At 30.5% G+C, this 17,270-nt stretch overlaps 3 protein-coding genes across 7 annotated transcripts; 2 read left to right on the top strand and 1 right to left on the bottom strand.

Annotated features, from left to right (window-relative positions):
• LOC107625926 (IRK-interacting protein) lies at positions 51-3,463 on the top strand. Of its 4 annotated transcripts, none has more exons than XM_016328668.2 (3): positions 51-248; positions 529-593; positions 1,669-3,463. In XM_016328668.2, the coding sequence occupies exon 3, from the start codon at positions 1,736-1,738 to the stop codon at positions 2,993-2,995; it is 1,260 nt and encodes a 419-aa protein (XP_016184154.1). In that variant the 5' UTR covers positions 51-248; positions 529-593; positions 1,669-1,735; the 3' UTR covers positions 2,996-3,463. The 4 variants fall into 4 exon arrangements, with proteins under 4 accessions (XP_016184154.1, XP_016184155.1, XP_016184152.1 ...); XM_016328669.2 differs by having other exon boundaries at positions 74-248; positions 1,734-3,463; XM_016328666.2 differs by having other exon boundaries at positions 76-248; positions 1,662-3,463.
• Positions 7,080-8,021, top strand: LOC107628537 (pectinesterase inhibitor 9). The gene has a single exon (XM_016331177.2). It carries the CDS (start codon positions 7,201-7,203, stop codon positions 7,879-7,881), a length of 681 nt encoding a protein of 226 aa, XP_016186663.1. The 5' UTR covers positions 7,080-7,200; the 3' UTR covers positions 7,882-8,021.
• LOC107625925 (methionine aminopeptidase 1A) lies at positions 11,028-16,279 on the bottom strand. Of its 2 annotated transcripts, XM_016328665.2 has the most exons (16): positions 16,061-16,279; positions 15,508-15,558; positions 14,765-14,950; positions 14,377-14,452; positions 14,193-14,240; positions 14,055-14,099; positions 13,849-13,948; positions 13,611-13,662; positions 13,484-13,525; positions 13,057-13,118; positions 12,868-12,966; positions 12,496-12,569; positions 12,329-12,398; positions 12,092-12,157; positions 11,928-12,016; positions 11,030-11,311 (listed from the first exon to the last, which is right to left on the bottom strand). In XM_016328665.2, exons 1-16 carry the CDS (start codon positions 16,129-16,131, stop codon positions 11,234-11,236), a joined length of 1,209 nt encoding a protein of 402 aa, XP_016184151.1. In that variant the 5' UTR covers positions 16,132-16,279; the 3' UTR covers positions 11,030-11,233. The 2 variants fall into 2 exon arrangements, with proteins under 2 accessions (XP_020971961.1, XP_016184151.1); XM_021116302.1 differs by lacking the exon at positions 11,928-12,016 and having other exon boundaries at positions 11,028-11,312.

The raw sequence follows: 17,270 nt of genomic DNA, 5'->3' as shown, positions 1-17,270 counted from the left end.
TCTTTCGAAAAAAAAAAAAAAAGCAAAAAATATTAGCCCTGCTTAGAATAGGGTGCTTAAGAGGAAGAAAATAAAAATGAAATAAAAGAGTGTAATAAGAAAACATAAAACGACAAGTTGCTTCGAATTTCCGTATGGTTGGTATAGGGTTTTGATTCCTCTGATGTTGTCACCTCCTCCCCTTTCCCCAACTTGAACACCCCAACTCCAACTTGCTCTTCACACACTCTTCCATTCTCCCACCAAAGGTAACCACAGATCTCTCTCTCTCTCTCTCTCTCTCTGTGTGTGTGTGTGTGTGTGTGTGTTTATGAATTCGCTACATTAAGATTGTTTTTTTATGCTGCCCATCATTTCTTTATAGTAAAAATCATCCCTTTTTATTGATTGAGATTTTGGGTTGTGTTTTCTGAAACCAGATTAATGCAAAATATCTGTTGAATTTTGATTCGGAATTTTGAGTTGAGTGTACAAAGCAATAATTGCAGCTATTTCTTCTCATATTATGCCTTAAATTTTTTTTTTCAGCTTTTTAGGTTCAAGGATGTTATGCTTGCTGGATGCATTCTCTTCCTGAAATGCAGTCTTTCTAGGTAGAAAAATCTAACTCCCACATTTTTTCTTTTCTATACCTAATTTTGAGTTATTTCTTATTTCTGCGTTTTGCGAAGTGTATTAATATGATATTTTGAGTACTTCGAACATTCACAATTTGATGTTGTGGAACACCTGAACTTTTCTGACTGATCAACCTTTTTGGCTCATGGGTCACCCTTGTATTTTTGCATATATAGCGATCTCTATTGTATTTGTAGTAATATTAACTGCATAATTAGATATTAGATTAAAGACTGGATTATTCTGATATTCTTGTTGCGGTTTCCAAGACTCAATATAGAAGAGATTCCAGACTTGTTGGGATCACATCATAGCAAATTTGATGTACAGGTTGTAGTTGCCACTTTGTAGTTAGGTGAAGGAGAGACATGATCTGGTGAACTTTCCTTATGTAACAAATTAATATCCATGATCCCTGAGGTGATTTAACTGAAATCGAGTACCTTTGTTTACTAGGTTGTCTTAATTGGTCACTATTTTATATTCTGAGAACTAACTATCATGAGCCGTTACATACTATTTGGTTTTACTTTTTAAGATAAGTCACAAGAGGAATTAGAAATCAGTTTCGGAGACACGTAGGTAAAGAGTGGACAGAATGCTTGTAGACTTGTGGTGTTTTCTAGGTATTGACTTTGTATCCGGAAAGAAAGTGATCAATAAACATTGGGCTTGTGATTGGCACAATGGAATTCACTTATTTTTTGTATTCATGAGTTGTTATATTACTTACACTTCCCGAATGATTGAATAATTACTCGCTTTCTATGTTTACATCTTCATCATATTGCCACTTTCTTATGGTGCCTTACTTTCCATGCATATTTTCGTATATATTTTATTTTAAATTGAAAAATATTTAACTTGTAAAATACCTTAAGACTACCCGGCAGAAAAGTTCTCCTTGCGAGAAACAGCATCTGACATGAAATAAGTTCAATTTAATCTATTTATATTCTTGTCGAGCTTAAGCACTTTATTTGTGAAATGTGAAAAATAAATATTTTTTTGCACTTATCTCCTCAATTGAACTTCTTCGGAAGCTTGCAGGTTGTGTCTTAATTTTGATTCTGTTGACTGCAACCTTTGTTAAACTGCCCCTTTGTTGGTGTTAGCTATGCTACCCACTGGAGCGAAAGACACTCAATTACGCGAGAGCAATAGTCAGAAGGTCCACCCTCAACCAATGGAAGAGGCCATGAATCAGAATCCGGAAGCTATGGAAACCCTTATTTCTAAAATCTTTACGAATATCTCTTCCCTTAAGTCGGCTTATATCCAGCTGCAATCCGCTCATACCCCCTATGACCCTGATAAAATCCAAAATGCCGATAAACTTGTTATCAGCGAGCTGAAAACTTTGTCTGAGCTCAAGCATTTCTACAGGGAAAACAACCCAAAACCGGTGTGTGTTTCTCCCCAAGACTCCCGTTTAGCCGCAGAAATTCAAGAACAGCAGAGCCTCCTGAAAACCTATGAGGTCATGGTGAAGAAATTCCAGTCTGAAATCCAGAATAAAGATTCAGAGATCCATCAATTACAGCAGCAGATTGAGGAAGCTAGCCAGAAAAGAGCCAAACTAGAGAAAAATCTGAAGCTTAGAGGTTTGTCAACCAAGGAATCAGAGAATGAAAATGGATTTTTCCCTGTTGATCTAACTCCGGATCTCTTTACCTCTTCCGTGGATGCAGCCGCGAAAGCCATTCACGATTTTTCTAAACCTTTGATCAACATGATGAAAGCTGCTGGGTGGGACCTTGATGCAGCTGCAAACTCAATAGAACCTGATGTCGTTTATGCGAAGAGAGCTCACAAGAAATATGCCTTCGAGTCTTACATATGCCAAAGAATGTTCAGCGGTTTTGAGCAAGAAAGCTTCTCTGTCAATTCAGAAAATATTACGGTTACCAAAGAGAGCTTCTTCCACCAATTTCTTGCTTTAAGGGAGATGGATCCCTTAGACATGCTAGGACAAAATCCAGATTCCATTTTTGGGAAATTTTGCAGGAGCAAATACCTTGTGGTGGTTCATCCAAAGATGGAAGCATCATTCTTTGGAAATTTAGATCAACGAAATTATGTAATGGGTGGAGGGCACCCAAGGACTCCATTTTACCAAGCTTTTCTAAAATTGGCCAAGTCAATTTGGCTTTTGCACAGATTGGCCTATTCTTTCGAGCCGAATGTCAAGGTCTTTCAGGTTAAAGGTGGGAGCGAGTTCTCCGATGTTTACATGGAAAGCGTGGTCAAGAATCTGATAATGGAAGACAACGACGAAAAACCAAAGGTTGGTTTGATGGTTATGCCTGGATTCTGGATTGGTGGAAGCGTGATTCAGAGCAAAGTCTATCTATCTGGTATGAAAGTTGCTGAATGATCCTAAATTTGGCAGGGCAAACCTTTCAGAAGATTCATGTGTTTCTATGTGGTTTATTTGGACTTCACTTTTCCTTAACCTGTAAGATAATGTTGTGTCTGTAACTGTTAAGATCCCCTTTAGTTGTTGTTGAGGTTAATTGAGTCTTGTAATCAAGGTTGTCAAACTCTCGAGCTAAACTCGTCAACTCGTATAAACTCGTCATACGAGTAAGCTTTTACGAGCTTATGAGTTTGAGTTTTTCGGTTCAAGCCTACCTAAACTTGATGGATTTAGATAAACTCTTGAGTTTGATAGCCATGTTCTTAATTATCCTTGTTTATTGTCAAGTGCCTTGTTGTATTGTGGAAACATGTTGCACTCAAAATTGTAGTGTTTGTAGGAAGGGGATTGTAAGGTATATACAAGTTTTCCACTTTACATTATATTTTGGACTATCATTGGTTTTGGACTTTTGGTGGGAAGGGACATGTGGGAGTTATTATTATCTTTAATGCAATTGTAGCACAAACTAGACTTGGAAAAAAGGTCTTATGGTGAGACAAGCCTAAAATGAGAAAAATAAATAAATAAAACAAATAAACAACCATGCTATATATACTTATCAATTGTATATATATATATATAATTTTTGGTAATTGGGTATTTGTTGACATGACTAATTCCGACCAAACACAAAAGGGTCAAGCTTTATTAGTATTAGGCCCATTAAGCAACTATTAAAGGATTAGCTAGGAGAAATGGAGAATTAAGATATCATGATAAAAAAAAAGATGGAGAATTAATATATAAATAAGGGATTTTATCTTTTGTAACTCAGATTGAAAATAATTGAATAGCGAATTTTAGAAATTTCTTGTAGAATTAGCAATTAATTTGAAGATGGGGCATATCTTAAAGCTCTATCAAATCAAGTGTTGTATGAGTGAGAATCTCTTCAAACATAATTGTATTTAGGCTATTTTATTTTTGTTTTCGAATTCACTCTTCATACATATTTATTTATTTTTTTATTCTAATTTGAATATTTCTAATTGTCTACTAACAACTTCACAAAAATATAAATGTAATTTCCTGAAATATTTGGCTGTCCACTTTAAGAACAACAACCTTCTCCAAGAGGCTTCATTCTCCTCGGTCCTTTCATATCTCCACTTTTTTTTTTTTTTTCGTTAATACAACAATCTGTGGATTGGTAATCAGAATTCTTTAATCACAGTTAGCCAAGTAATAATTCAATAATTATTAAATCAAATTATTATCTATAAAAAAGGCTTAGAGTAACGATTGAGTTGTCTTCATGTGCCTCTAAAATTATATTTGGTTATGAAAACACAATTCCTTAAGAACAAGTTATGAAAGACAAAGATAGAAAAATTAGTGTTTTTATATTTTATTTGGTGATAAACTAAAACATTGTGAAAGTTCAATTCACTTTTTTTTTTCATACAAAAAATTTGGAAAACAAATATAGTGATAAAAAATATAATTATAAAAAATTAATGAGAATAATTAAAAATAAAAAATAAATTATTTTTTTGTTAGTGTCTCTGTGTTAAGAAGAACACAATATATTAATTTAATATCTTTGAATATAATGTCTCTATCTTTATCTCATATACTAAACATAATTTTGTGTCTTTATATCCTTATTTTGGTGACTTATACCTATAAACAATCGTAGCCTAAAATCACGGATTCAAACCTTAAAATCAGCCATTATTATTAAGTTAAACTGTCTACATTATACCATTTAAATGCAAACCATGTCTTAAAATTCTATGCAAAATACTTGTACACCAAATTGTCCTTTAGTCACATTAATATCTAGAAATGATTTTATTTAAGCATCTAAAAATTAATGTCTATTTAACATCTTTAACATCCAAGTACAATTACTTAGACGTTCAAATATTTTCCACCTATTAATAAAGAAAATAACACCTTATAATTTTTATTTTTCTTGTTTATAATGTCTTTCAGGTACTTAACCTATAGAATAACAGACAAGTTTCAAAGACAAGAAAACAAGATAAAATTTAAAATCTCAGTTGTGATTTCCAAGTGATTGAACCAAAGCCCATGGTTTTCAATATGTTGCTTTCTTCCTTCCCAAGTCATGAGTTAGGTAAAAAAATGTTAGATTTTTATTTCAGGGTGAGTTTTGCAATCAATTTATATGCTTTTAAGAAGAAAAAAAAAGTATTAAGATTATTGTGTTGGATTTATATGCCTTAAAGAAAAACAAATGTACCAAGTAATTTCTTGAAAAATTATAAAGAATTATAAGTCTTCAGTTCAATGTTACAATTCTTTGAGGACTCAATTACAATTTTATTTTCATACTAATCTATAAGTCCATTAAAAAATTTTCTCAAAAACTTACTTAGTACTTTTTTTTTTAAGAATTTATAAATCCATCACAAAATTCTTCAATTCTTCAAGAACTTACTTGTTCTTGATTTTTTCTATTTTATAATAGTAAAATTAAGGGGGTTTATATTGAATCATTATTAATGTAAATTGCAAGTTTTTAATATATCATAGTTAAGAAACTTCGATTGAGTTGAATTATAGTATTTATTGTTGCTGGAACATTACAATATCTTACTGTCTCACTCCACTTGCAAAATCCAGCAACCAATAATTAATTAAACATAATATTGCTTAATTAAAGAAAATTACGCCTACCTGTAATCTTCTAATCTTGTTGGCGGTGTTGGTATTATTATTTTGCCAACCAATTAATTAGCTACACGCATGTGTGTTGTAATAATTTTTGAGACATAAATCCGTTGGTATCGCCTAAAAAGCTCCATGTTGCACCATGCTTCAGCCTACATTATCATTAACATTATCTTATTAAATTATTCCTAATTATTCAAGTCACTTTCATGCTCTTTTCCTTCCTAAGCATTGCATCCCTTTTTTAACTTCGCACTTAATTAATCGGAATTTGTTTTTATATTAAGGTGATAAGGTCAAGGTCTAATTAACCCTTTAAACCGGGTGACACTAATTTATTATAAGTTTTGAGCCATAATTGATGACTATACTTCATATTACATACTAGTTAATTTTACCATGATTTTAAATTGTGGTTTGCAACCTTAATTAGCCATAGTTTGCATCAAAATCATAACGCATCGCATCAAGTTGCAACGTGTCATAATATATAGACTAATAATAATTTAGTTGTAAACACAAATTTTATAGGTGAAAACTCAAATACAGTCAACTTTACGTGAAGTTGATAGTTGAGAGCCGTTAAATGATTTGACTAATTTGACTAAATTTTCATCTAACGACTCTCAATTATCAACTTCACGTAAAGTTGACTCCACCTGAGTTTCCATCAAATTTCCATCAATTATATAATATACATAATATATACATGGTACATGCTATGATGCATATTATTATGTTACTAAAACTAAAATGAATAATTATTTAAAAAAATATAATTAGATAATTATATAAAATATTTTATATTATCAGTATATTAAAATTAAACTAAATATATTATTAAAATATAAAAAAAATATCATTTTAATTTTAATAATATTTTTTAAGTGTGATTAAAATTGTATAATTATAGTAACCATTCCAATAATAACAACTATAGAGTCCACCAATATGTAATACTCATAATCACAACAATTATATATTCACGGATACAACTACAAAATTTAAAAGCCTTGTGGCAACCTTAGTCAAATAAGGAGAAACAATTAAACAACCTTCTTCCACATAGGGTTACACTAGGTAGGTTTCTTCTTTGGTTACATAGAGTGGGAATACCTTTGACTTGAATTAACTATTAATTGCACATGTAATGACAATAATAATGTAATGTAATAATGCTTAATTGAATAACAAACGGTAATGCTAATCTTCTATTTTAATTATGTCTATTATTTTGACCGACCAATTGCTATTAAAATTTTATAATATATGCCCTATTGTTCTTTCTTAGCGCAACTCATTGCATGCATAGTGGACATAAAATCACGTAACATGCAACTTATCATTTATTATCATGTGATAGTGATTTGAACACTCCTCTATATAATCACCAAACTCATTCCCATTTTCCCAAACTCAAATCAAAGCATTTTGAGAACTTCAATTCTCTTCTTCTATCATCACAATTTAAAAAAAAGTCTCATCAATCTTCAATCTTGAATTGCCCAAATCCTAAAAGAATGTCACCTTTCAATATCACATTTCTAGTCACAATTTTCCTCTCTCTTTTCTTCCCAACCCTTGGTCAAGTTGATCCAACATTGTCAAGGCCTAAATCCCAAACATTATCATACATAGAGTCCTCTTGCAATGGCACTCTCTACCGTGAACTATGCATCCGTTCCCTTTCGAAATTCGCCAGCACCAATGAAATCGACGGTCCACAACACTTAGCACATGTTGCCTTGTCAATTAGCCTTGCTAGGGCAATCCACACAAAGAACTACTTGGTGGGAGTTTCCAAGGAACTCGACGCGATTAACAATCTCAACAACAATAACAATAACAATAACGACAGAAAGAAGAGAAGGGAGTACCAAACAATTCAAGATTGTGTGACACAACTAAGTGATAGTGTTGACCAACTTAGTCAATCAATCAAGGAGCTAAGAAGGATGAACAACAAAAGTAGATCAACAATCAATGATGATTTCTTGTGGCACATTAACAATGTTGAGACATGGGTTAGCACTGCCTTAACAGATGCTAGTAGTTGTGTCTATGCATTCCCTGGCCATAGAATGAGTAAGAGAACAGCTTCAATTAGGGGTAAGGCCATGAATGTTGCACAAGTTACTAGCAATGCATTAGCCTTCATTCATAAGTACATGGAAGCAGCAACAAGGAACACCAAGCCTTGAAATCATTAAAAAGGGATCATCAAAATTAAAGCTAGCTTGATTAGCTTTAATTAAGTAATTAACCACCCTTTGTTAATTTCTTCATGTATGTATTTAGATTGATCTATTATAATTAAGGTACATGTTTTTTCTTTGGGTGGGTAGTTATTATCTTTTAATAATCAAGTGTAATTTGGATGAATAATGTTATTCATAGTTATTTATTTTGTATTAAAAAGAAGTGATTTTTTATTGTATTTTGTTATTCATTTATTATTTCTCTTTTCTAGGGATTGCATTTTTTTTAATTATTATTATTTTCCTTCCTTATTGGTAATAGTTTTTTGATCCGTTGACTGAGACTCTCTTAATTGGCAAAGCCAGCTGAAGTCACGTGGAAGAAGATTGAAGAAGTAAACTAAGCAAAAGTGACAAAATATATAAATAAAAGGAAAATAATTAAAAAAACCTAAAACAAAGGAGGATGATTCTTAATGTAAGATTTAAGACAAAGGCAGCAAAAAATTGAAATTAAAGGAATAATATAAGACACAAGTTAGAATTTGAAGCCCTATACCTTTTTTTTTTTTTTGTCTTGAAGCCCTGTACTTTTAATTGATGAAGCATTTATGTTACTAAGCCAAAATTTGTGATTAATGTTAGGCAGAAACTCACCTGCAGTTAGTTAACTGCAGGTGAAGTTGCTTTTGGATGGCTGACACGTGTTACTATATAGTTTAAAAAAAATCAGTTTATTTTATATAAATGATTTATTTAAAAAAAAAACGGTTTGAATTGGACCAAACGGTTATTACTTTTATTCCCTTCTTCTTCGTTTTCACATATTCGTTCTCTTCCAATCCCTTTTTTAGAACTAATATCAAACTTTCAATTAGGTATGTTTTTCTTATTTATATTTCTTAATCAAATTTATTATTTCAAATGTATTTCTTAATTTATGTTTTTATTCATTCCTCTGTGAATGATGAAAATTATTTAATAAATACGTACATGTTTATGTCATCACACTATTTTGATATTTAAGATGAAATTGATTGGACATTAGACAATAATTTTGGGAGTTCTACTTTTCACATCTTTGGCAGTTTGATGCATAAATTATCCTAGATTGTGGTGTTTAATATAATATTTAATACACATTACTCTAACACAATTTATGTATTAATAGATTTAGAAGATTCACGTTTTTTAATTTAATCTAAAAGAATCAAATAAAATTAATTTTTTTTATTTTATTTAAATAAAAAGCTTAAAAGATATGATTAGAATGTATTTATCTTTTTTATTTTTTTAAAGAAATAATTGTACTAGCAAATGGAATACGTAGAAAATATTAGCTTTGAAATTTGGTGTTAATGATTTTGTGGGAATTGTGTTTAACATAGTTGGTTAATATGAAGAAAGAAAAAATGAAAATAGAGATTCTTTACAAATCTAAGGAAGATATCATAAATGCCAAAATAATTCATCGCAATTTCATGTGGTAGAAGACAAAAATGTAATTATGGTATAATGTGGACTGTTTGATAACATGAGCATAGTTGAAATTTTGGCATGATCTCTTCCATATTTGTTGCATGTCTCTTTAGTTGGTGATGTTATAGTTTATTGTGATGATATGATGGTAGTTTAATTGTATGAGTTAGGTCCTTTTTATTTGGTTGGATTTTTTCTATGGCTATCCTATTCTTGATGGCAATGCCAAAATAAATATTTTCATTAGTTGTTCTTTTCTTGCCTCTATTCTTGGGTTGATTTTATTTTAAAAAATTTTATTAAAAATTATGTTCAATTATTTAAGGAGACCAAATTAATATTTTGATTAGATATTTTTGTTTTATTGAAAATAAATTCTAATTTTATTAAAAATAAATTTTAGTTGGTAAGTAAAAACACAAAAACGTGCATGACAATGAAATCATAATTTTTAGACAAGTAAATTATCGTCTTATTATCTTAAAAAAATAATTTATTTATAGAATAATATTGAAAAATCAACAATAATTTGCATGAAAATAATTTATTAGTAAAATAAAAGTTAATTGATTGATTACCATGAAATTTAATTTAACAGTAAATTTGTAATTGAAGATATTTTTAAAGCTTAATTTAAAATCTGTTTACAGCTTAATTTAAAAGCAACTGAAAATGTAAGTTATGGAAAACAAAACAAAGCTCATCAAGAAAATAGAAACAGAGACACAAAAAAAAAGACAGATGATACCGTTTATGTCATTCCTATAAAAAAAAGTGAATTTTGTTTCTTTTTCAGGATACTAAATGTTACTTTTTCAAACAATTTGTATACATATATTTGACGAAAATTAAATAAATAAAAATTTCAGATAAATTTAAAGAAAAATTGGTCAATAAGAATGAAGAAGAAGAACATACCAAATTCATCTGTTAGGAATTTAGGAATAATACACAAAAAGAATTGAAATTATTTTAAAAGTAGTTATTTGATCTACTTAAACCGATTTTTTTAAATAAACCATTTGTATAAAATAAATCAATTTTTTTAAAATCATATAGTAACACGTGTCAACCATCCAGAAGCAACTTCACCTACAGTCGACTGCAGGTGAGTTTCTACCTTAAAATTTTGATATGTTATTTTATTTTATTGTCAGAGATATATTATGTAATAGCATGTTTGTTGTACATTTGAATAGGCTTTGTGGGAATCAAGTCAAAGGTTTTCCTCAGAAAAAATTGCTTCGAATGTGATATATGAAGTTATGAATTTCAATCTTAGAAGAGAGGAGAGAGATTCAACTTCCAAATTTTTAGCATTTTTGAAAGAAAGAAATAAATAAAATAATTTCTGAATAAAATGAATTTTCACTATTTATTTCAACTAATTTCTTTTTAAAAGAAAAAGAAACGAAGCACCAGTACTGTTATATGTATATTAATAAATGCATATCTGTCTATTTTTATTGTCTTGATTATACAAACAATAAATAACATGAATTAAATAAGCTGAAGAATATATTACTTGTGCACTTGATAGTTGATACAAATACCCCAAAAATTAGATAACATGAACCATGCAGTAGAATATATTATTTATTAGACTACTTATGATCTAACTATTTTATTGATTACAACAAATAAGCTGAAGAAAAGAACATAGGACAAGATTATTAAAAATGACTAACATTTAATTATACAAAACAAACATTATATTGTCACAACAGGGGTTTGGAAGAATTCAATCTATGTTGAACTTTATGATGAGTTACAAAACATGATCCACCAAAAAGAGGCAAGAAGTGAAAGGGCAATGAAATGTTGTCTAATGTTCTATTCATTCTATGTATTTTTTTTCAGAAAACTGCCACAAATTTCATGATTTTAACCATGGAAAAACATTGGGTGATGTCTGCAACCTCCCTGTTAGGACCTCAACACCAGTGTCTGTCACCTGAGAAAAAAAAGGGTTAAAAAATGGTTAATTTAACTACAAAATACATAGCCTAAGGTACTTAGGAAATACGATACACAAGTACTATAAAGCCATAAATTCACCAACATAACAAATTATAGATAAGTGGCCATGGATTTAAAGCACTAACATATCATTGTATTGTGTACTCTAATATCCAATACCATATAGGGGTTTGCAAAGATTTAGTCAAGGACATGTAAAAAATTATGTGTCACATTGATGTCATGATCTTCGAAGGAGGTAAGTACAAAGAGAAAGGAACTGCTATTGTCTTTCTAGAAAATTTCTTTAAAAATTTAATGATAAATTACATTAACTTCCCCTAAGGTTAGACAATACTGCACATATATTTGTTCATTTGTAAGGTATACACTATCTTCCCTAGGGATTTGTCAATACTCGGTATGTTCGTGTATTTTGCGAAATGGGACAATGACTTCCTTAGATCACTTTTAAGCATAATAAATCAAAAGTTATGGAGAAATCAATGTAATTTACCCAAAATTTGAAACAATAAAGATTCATTTTTTTTTTCTTTCAGTTGGTCACTTCCAGCACTTGTAAGACCAGGACTAAAGAAAGATGCACTTACCAAAAGAGTGTGCTCAAATTGAGCACTTCGTTTACCATCTGCGGTGACAGCAGTCCATCCATCTGGCCACATTCGATCACGCCAGATACCTAACAAAAAAAACCAAATCAGACATATGACGTGTATCCATGTAAGTAATCGATTTAAACCTTTTAGAAACATACCTGCGTTGATCATTGGTTCAATTGTGAAGGTTTGTCCAGCCTTCATTATACCAACTGCTTTATTTCCTGCAAGTGGTTAAGGTTCACTGCATTTGATTTCATTGCAATCATAGTTTGTTTTTAACACGAATTGGAGGGATAGGGGGAGAAGCTAGAAGCCAAGACATGCAGTGTTAAAAAACAGCTTTTGTTAAATCACTTTTTTCTTGCAGTGCATTTAAACCATGAAAAGGATACTTCCATAATGAGGAATGTTTGGTGCACAATGAAAGAGCTCTCCAATTCCATGACCACAGTATGATTTTACCTAAAGGGGCAAGGGAGAATATCAGTAACTAACAAACTAGTAAACAAATCTGTTGTGCAAGAAAAAAAATTAATTGTAAAGGAACAGAATGCAATACCACTGAAAAGCCTGACATAGTTGCATGACGGTTGATAACTTCACCAATTTCCCGGAATCGTACTCCGGGTTTTACTGAAATTGATAGAAAAGGAAGAATCAGAATATATATTACTCACTAAATATCAATAAGCAGCTAATATGATATTATTTGATATCACTCATTAAAACATATCCTTCTGAGTTCTGACTTCAACCGAAATTTATCATTGAACTGAATTTACAGTTAGTGTATGAATTGACAATGAAGCTTTGAGGTACATGTCAAAACATAAAAACAATAAAATCCAAGGCACCTATAATACTTTTAGAAATTCAATTACGTTCTAAATGGAGATGATCAAACTTGAGTAGAAATACAATGGTAATATACCAATAGCTATTGCCTTTTCAAGGCACTCATATGTGCATTTGACCAGCTTCTGAGAGTCTTCATCAACATTTCCCACGAAGTACGTTTCGTTGAGATCACCTGCATAAACTCAACACAGAAAGACAAGTGTCATGTATAAACTTCAACTCAATAGTGTACACATATATCAATATACATTAATCCACTCACCATGTACACCTTTATAGTACACAGTGACATCAATATTTACAATGTCTCCATCTTCAAGCTTCCTGTAAAATGACATTATTAAAAAAAATTCTCAAATTGAAATAATTGTCAAAATAGCTACACTTGCACTACTTGAAATGTAAATTACCGATACGGCATTTCAAGAGAAATATTTTCCATTGGATTATAATAAACTCTTTCAAAACAAATGTTACTTTTGACCTTTTTTCCCGATACATTGAAAAAATCAATATATATGTGTATCCAGATACATTGACATTTCAATGTATCAAAAAAGTGATAGTGACGTTTATGTTAAAATGAAGGCAGACGTCAGAAGATCTATTACTACAATCCGGTACTGGTAAGTGGTAACAAAGAAAAACTGTAAAAAGGATAAATAAGAGAAAATCACAGAACAGTCTACCTTGCATCAGGAATTCCATGACAGATTACTTCATTAACTGACCTGTTAAACAGAGCAGATTTCATGGTTAACAAATACCTGGGTCAATCTGAGAAGAATAGAATATGAACAGAAGGAAAATACCTACGTGCAGCAAGATTTAGGGAAGAAATGATAATTGAGAGGTGATGGATATCCTCCTGCATAAGTGGAAATTCGGTGGAAAACATCCATCAGCGCTAATTATTTAGTGTAATTGGCAATAGCAGCAACAACAATAAATGAAAAAGTGTGTCTCTAGAGCATGTGATTATAATAACTATAATAATAAGTAATAACAGTAACAGAAGATTTTGAAAATGGAACTTGGCAAACAAAAGTAATACCTGCAGCAATAGTTGTGTCGTGAACAACTTTGTCAATCTCATCAGTTGTCACACCAGGCCGAACAATACGAGCAGCCGCATCCAAAACCTCCCTTGCAATCTACAAATTAATATGATCGAGAATAAATTAAGATAGCAGAGGGGCCAAATAAAGTACCACAAAAATCTATGAAAACTAAATGCCATAGAAAACATGAAGAATTTACCCGACATGTTTCTCTCATTTTCGCAATTAGATCTGGAGATTTAATCTACATATTAAAATCAGTTAGAAGAGAGACTAAATAAAAAAATATAAATAATCTCCAACTTTATCCTACATGAAAAACTAAAAAACTACCCACCTCAACAGTATGCTGGAAGTCACTATTAGGCTCAATTTTGGGAATTCCCTGGAAATAGAAGATAGAGACAATTTAGAAACAAATAAACCCTGCTATCAAATTATTGGCTATCACATAAACTGTAGTAAAATGAGTCAAATAAAAAAATGCAAGAAATTAAATAGGAAGAACTCAGGTAACTCACATCATCTGCCCAGTCTGGTTTATCAATATTAGCTGGAACAATGCGTTTAACAGATATGGGATATGGCCGCAACGTCCTTACAAAAGCATAAATGAAATTTTGCTTTCAACAAAAATTGAGTTTATTACAAACATAAGATGAAGTGCTGAAAAGAAAATGTATGTTAGCTGTAAACTGCTGCATACATCTACAATGCCAAAAATACATAAGATAAATGAAAAAGAAGGTGAACATGGGAAAAACAAAAAAAAAAAGGATTTGAAAAATGCTTAAACAGCATCATATCTTTGCAAATAAGTAACAATGAACATAAGTTTCTGATCAATCATCATTAAATTAAGATGCATACATTCCACAATATGAAGCGATTCAGTGTCCTAGAAATTACCCAGTCCAATCAAAGTGAGGCATCTTTGGAGTTCGTGACTGCCCTCTCTTCAAGCAGTATAACCAACTTTCACCAGGTGAGCTTGAGTCCTGCTCACCTGGAGTGCCCATGCCAGGTGAGGATAGCTTCGCCTTCACATGCACCGACTTGTGCGAGCTCCACGAAGACTTGAAACAATCCTGGGAGCTGTCAAGAGATATCAAAATAGGCTCCAATATGAACAATATAAAAAGGACATCGATACATCAATTAGTAAAGTTTTATGTGATGCAACCATCGTACTCTGTAAATGTAACCTATAAGCTCTAAAGCATGGCCCTCCTAAATGGTTGCTGTATCTGTAAACTCGTTTGATACTTGTGTACTCATTCGTCTAACTCTAAATATTACTATTGTAACAAAAACAACATATATCTAACTACAAACTATTCCTGAAAAAAGTCAAAATTGATAATCGATATAGTTTTATCTCATATCATTTGATATGATTTTGCTCAAAAATTATGTTTATTTTATAATTTAATTACTTTTCCTTCTCACACTCATAGCCTATTTTTTGTAAAATTTTGTACCTCATACTCATATTGTATCACGTGGTGTTACCTATGCAAAATAGTCCATAAAGATTCCAACTCTATACTTGGTTTTAGTCTTCATATCATTTTATAATTGTGCACAGAAATTTAATGGATAATAAAATGGACATCAAATCATTGACAAAAATGAAAAAAAAAATCACAGACCAGAAAGCAGAACCTTCACGAGGAAGCTTCAATTCAATGCACTTTGGACACCTGAGCAAAAAGAATAAAAATAAAATAAAATACAATAAAAATTACAAATTTTACATAAACATCTATGCATAAGGGCATCCCTATCTGGTTACAACATGATCATCCCAAACCTCCTAAACCAAATTGCAAGACTTAAAAAAAAAAACTGTAACTTTCACCACCCAATTGATCAAAAACTCTACCTTCCACAGTTTTTCAACATCATAGCACGGTAAACATAACAAATTAGGCACCACTAAAAAATTTCCGAAACTACTCTAATAATCCAAAAACTACCCAAAATCAATGCTGTCATCAGCAACAGCAGCTACAGCTGAAAACTTCAAAAATCCACTTTGATCAAACTCAAAAACTAAGCCTTTCCGCATATATCAAAAGTTATTCAATGCGAAAACAGCATACCTCAATCCACACAAGATTAAATTTTCAAAAGTGCTTGCAAAATATGTGAACAAGTACACAGTAAAATTATAGAAAGAGCGAGAGAGAAGAGTTTAAGTACTGAAGATTTGCGGGTTTTCCACAGTTAGCACAAGAAAGTGCATTTTCAGAGACATCAGATTCACCAGCCATTTTGATTTCACCAACACAAAGAAGACGAAGGAGGTTCAATCTGTTTTCTGATGCTGAAGGCTATGTCTTTTGCTAATTGCTACTTTGCTAGGGTTCAAGAAAATCAAGAAATGGTAAAACCTTAGACCAAAAAGGAAGAAAAATTACAAGAAAAGTATTATAATAACTTCGCGTGTAAGAAAATGGTGCCTTTGGTATTGGGCTTCTTCGGTTCGTTTTTATGGGCTCACCCGTTTTTTATTTGGTATTGTAGGCCCATCAAATAACGAAGCATTTGGCCCAAAAAATTGGTAAACCACCAATTTTGCATCCAAATTATTAAAACGCTTATAAAAATTACCACACTTTTCTTAACCATAAAAATTATACTCATTTTAAAATTTGATAAAAATATATAATATTAAATATATTATCAAAAAGTAATTTAAATATTAAATTTTGATATATTTTTTACAAACATCATTAAAAAAAGATAATTTTATCTTTAAAATTTAGTAATGTTATGTCAAGTATATTTTATTTACGATTTTTTAATCAATGACTACAAATATTTTTAAAAAATGAATACATTTCTAGAATTTAAATTTTTCTTCGATTTTTTTATGTAATTTCTAAATAGTTATCTAAATATTCCTATAAATTTTAAGATCAAATATATAAATAATTTTATCAAATACAAAAAATTATTTTTTATTTATAAAAAAATATTATTTTAGTTATTTTTGTTGTATTTTATATTATTTTGTGGATATTTTTATCGTTATAAAAAATAAAGGTTATTTTTGTCGGTGCATTCAAAAATAGGGTGCAATTTTGATTTACTCTTTATTTTATGGTTAAAACTCAAATGCAGTTATTTTCATTTGAAATTAATAATTAAAAATTATTAAATATAAATTTGACTAAATTATCATATAACAATTTTAAACTATCAATTTTATATAAAGAGTAAAAACATACAACTGTATGTAAATTTTTATCTTATTTTATTAAATGATATTGCGCTTTTTTTTTTTTTCCTCAGAATATCTTTCCTATAAGCAAGCCAAAGTTTAATCCATTATAAAATCTAAACTTTATTTGAAAATTTAATATTGGTCAATAAATTACTTGTATAAATAAAGTAGGATATCTTCTCT

The sequence above is a fragment of the Arachis ipaensis genome, chromosome B02 (assembly GCF_000816755.2).
Source record: "Arachis ipaensis cultivar K30076 chromosome B02, Araip1.1, whole genome shotgun sequence".
Lineage (NCBI taxonomy): Eukaryota > Viridiplantae > Streptophyta > Magnoliopsida > Fabales > Fabaceae > Arachis > Arachis ipaensis.
Note: the sequence above shows the minus strand (reverse complement) of the source record. Positions and strands in the feature narration are given on the sequence as shown.

Excerpts from the sequence above, each read along its gene's own strand:
- LOC107625926 (XM_016328668.2), top strand. The coding sequence starts at position 1,736 with ATGCTACCCACTGGAGCGAAAGACACTCAATTACGCGAGAGCAATAGT.
- LOC107628537 (XM_016331177.2), top strand. The coding sequence starts at position 7,201 with ATGTCACCTTTCAATATCACATTTCTAGTCACAATTTTCCTCTCTCTT.
- LOC107625925 (XM_016328665.2), bottom strand. The coding sequence starts at position 16,131 with ATGGCTGGTGAATCTGATGTCTCTGAAAATGCACTTTCTTGTGCTAAC. Across the intron at positions 14,241-14,376 it reads AACCAGACTGGGCAGATGAT|GGAATTCCCAAAATTGAGCC; the intron begins GTGAGTTACCTG and ends TTCTATTTCCAG. Across the intron at positions 12,967-13,056 it reads GTACTATAAAGGTGTACATG|GTGATCTCAACGAAACGTAC; the intron begins GTGAGTGGATTA and ends GAGTTTATGCAG.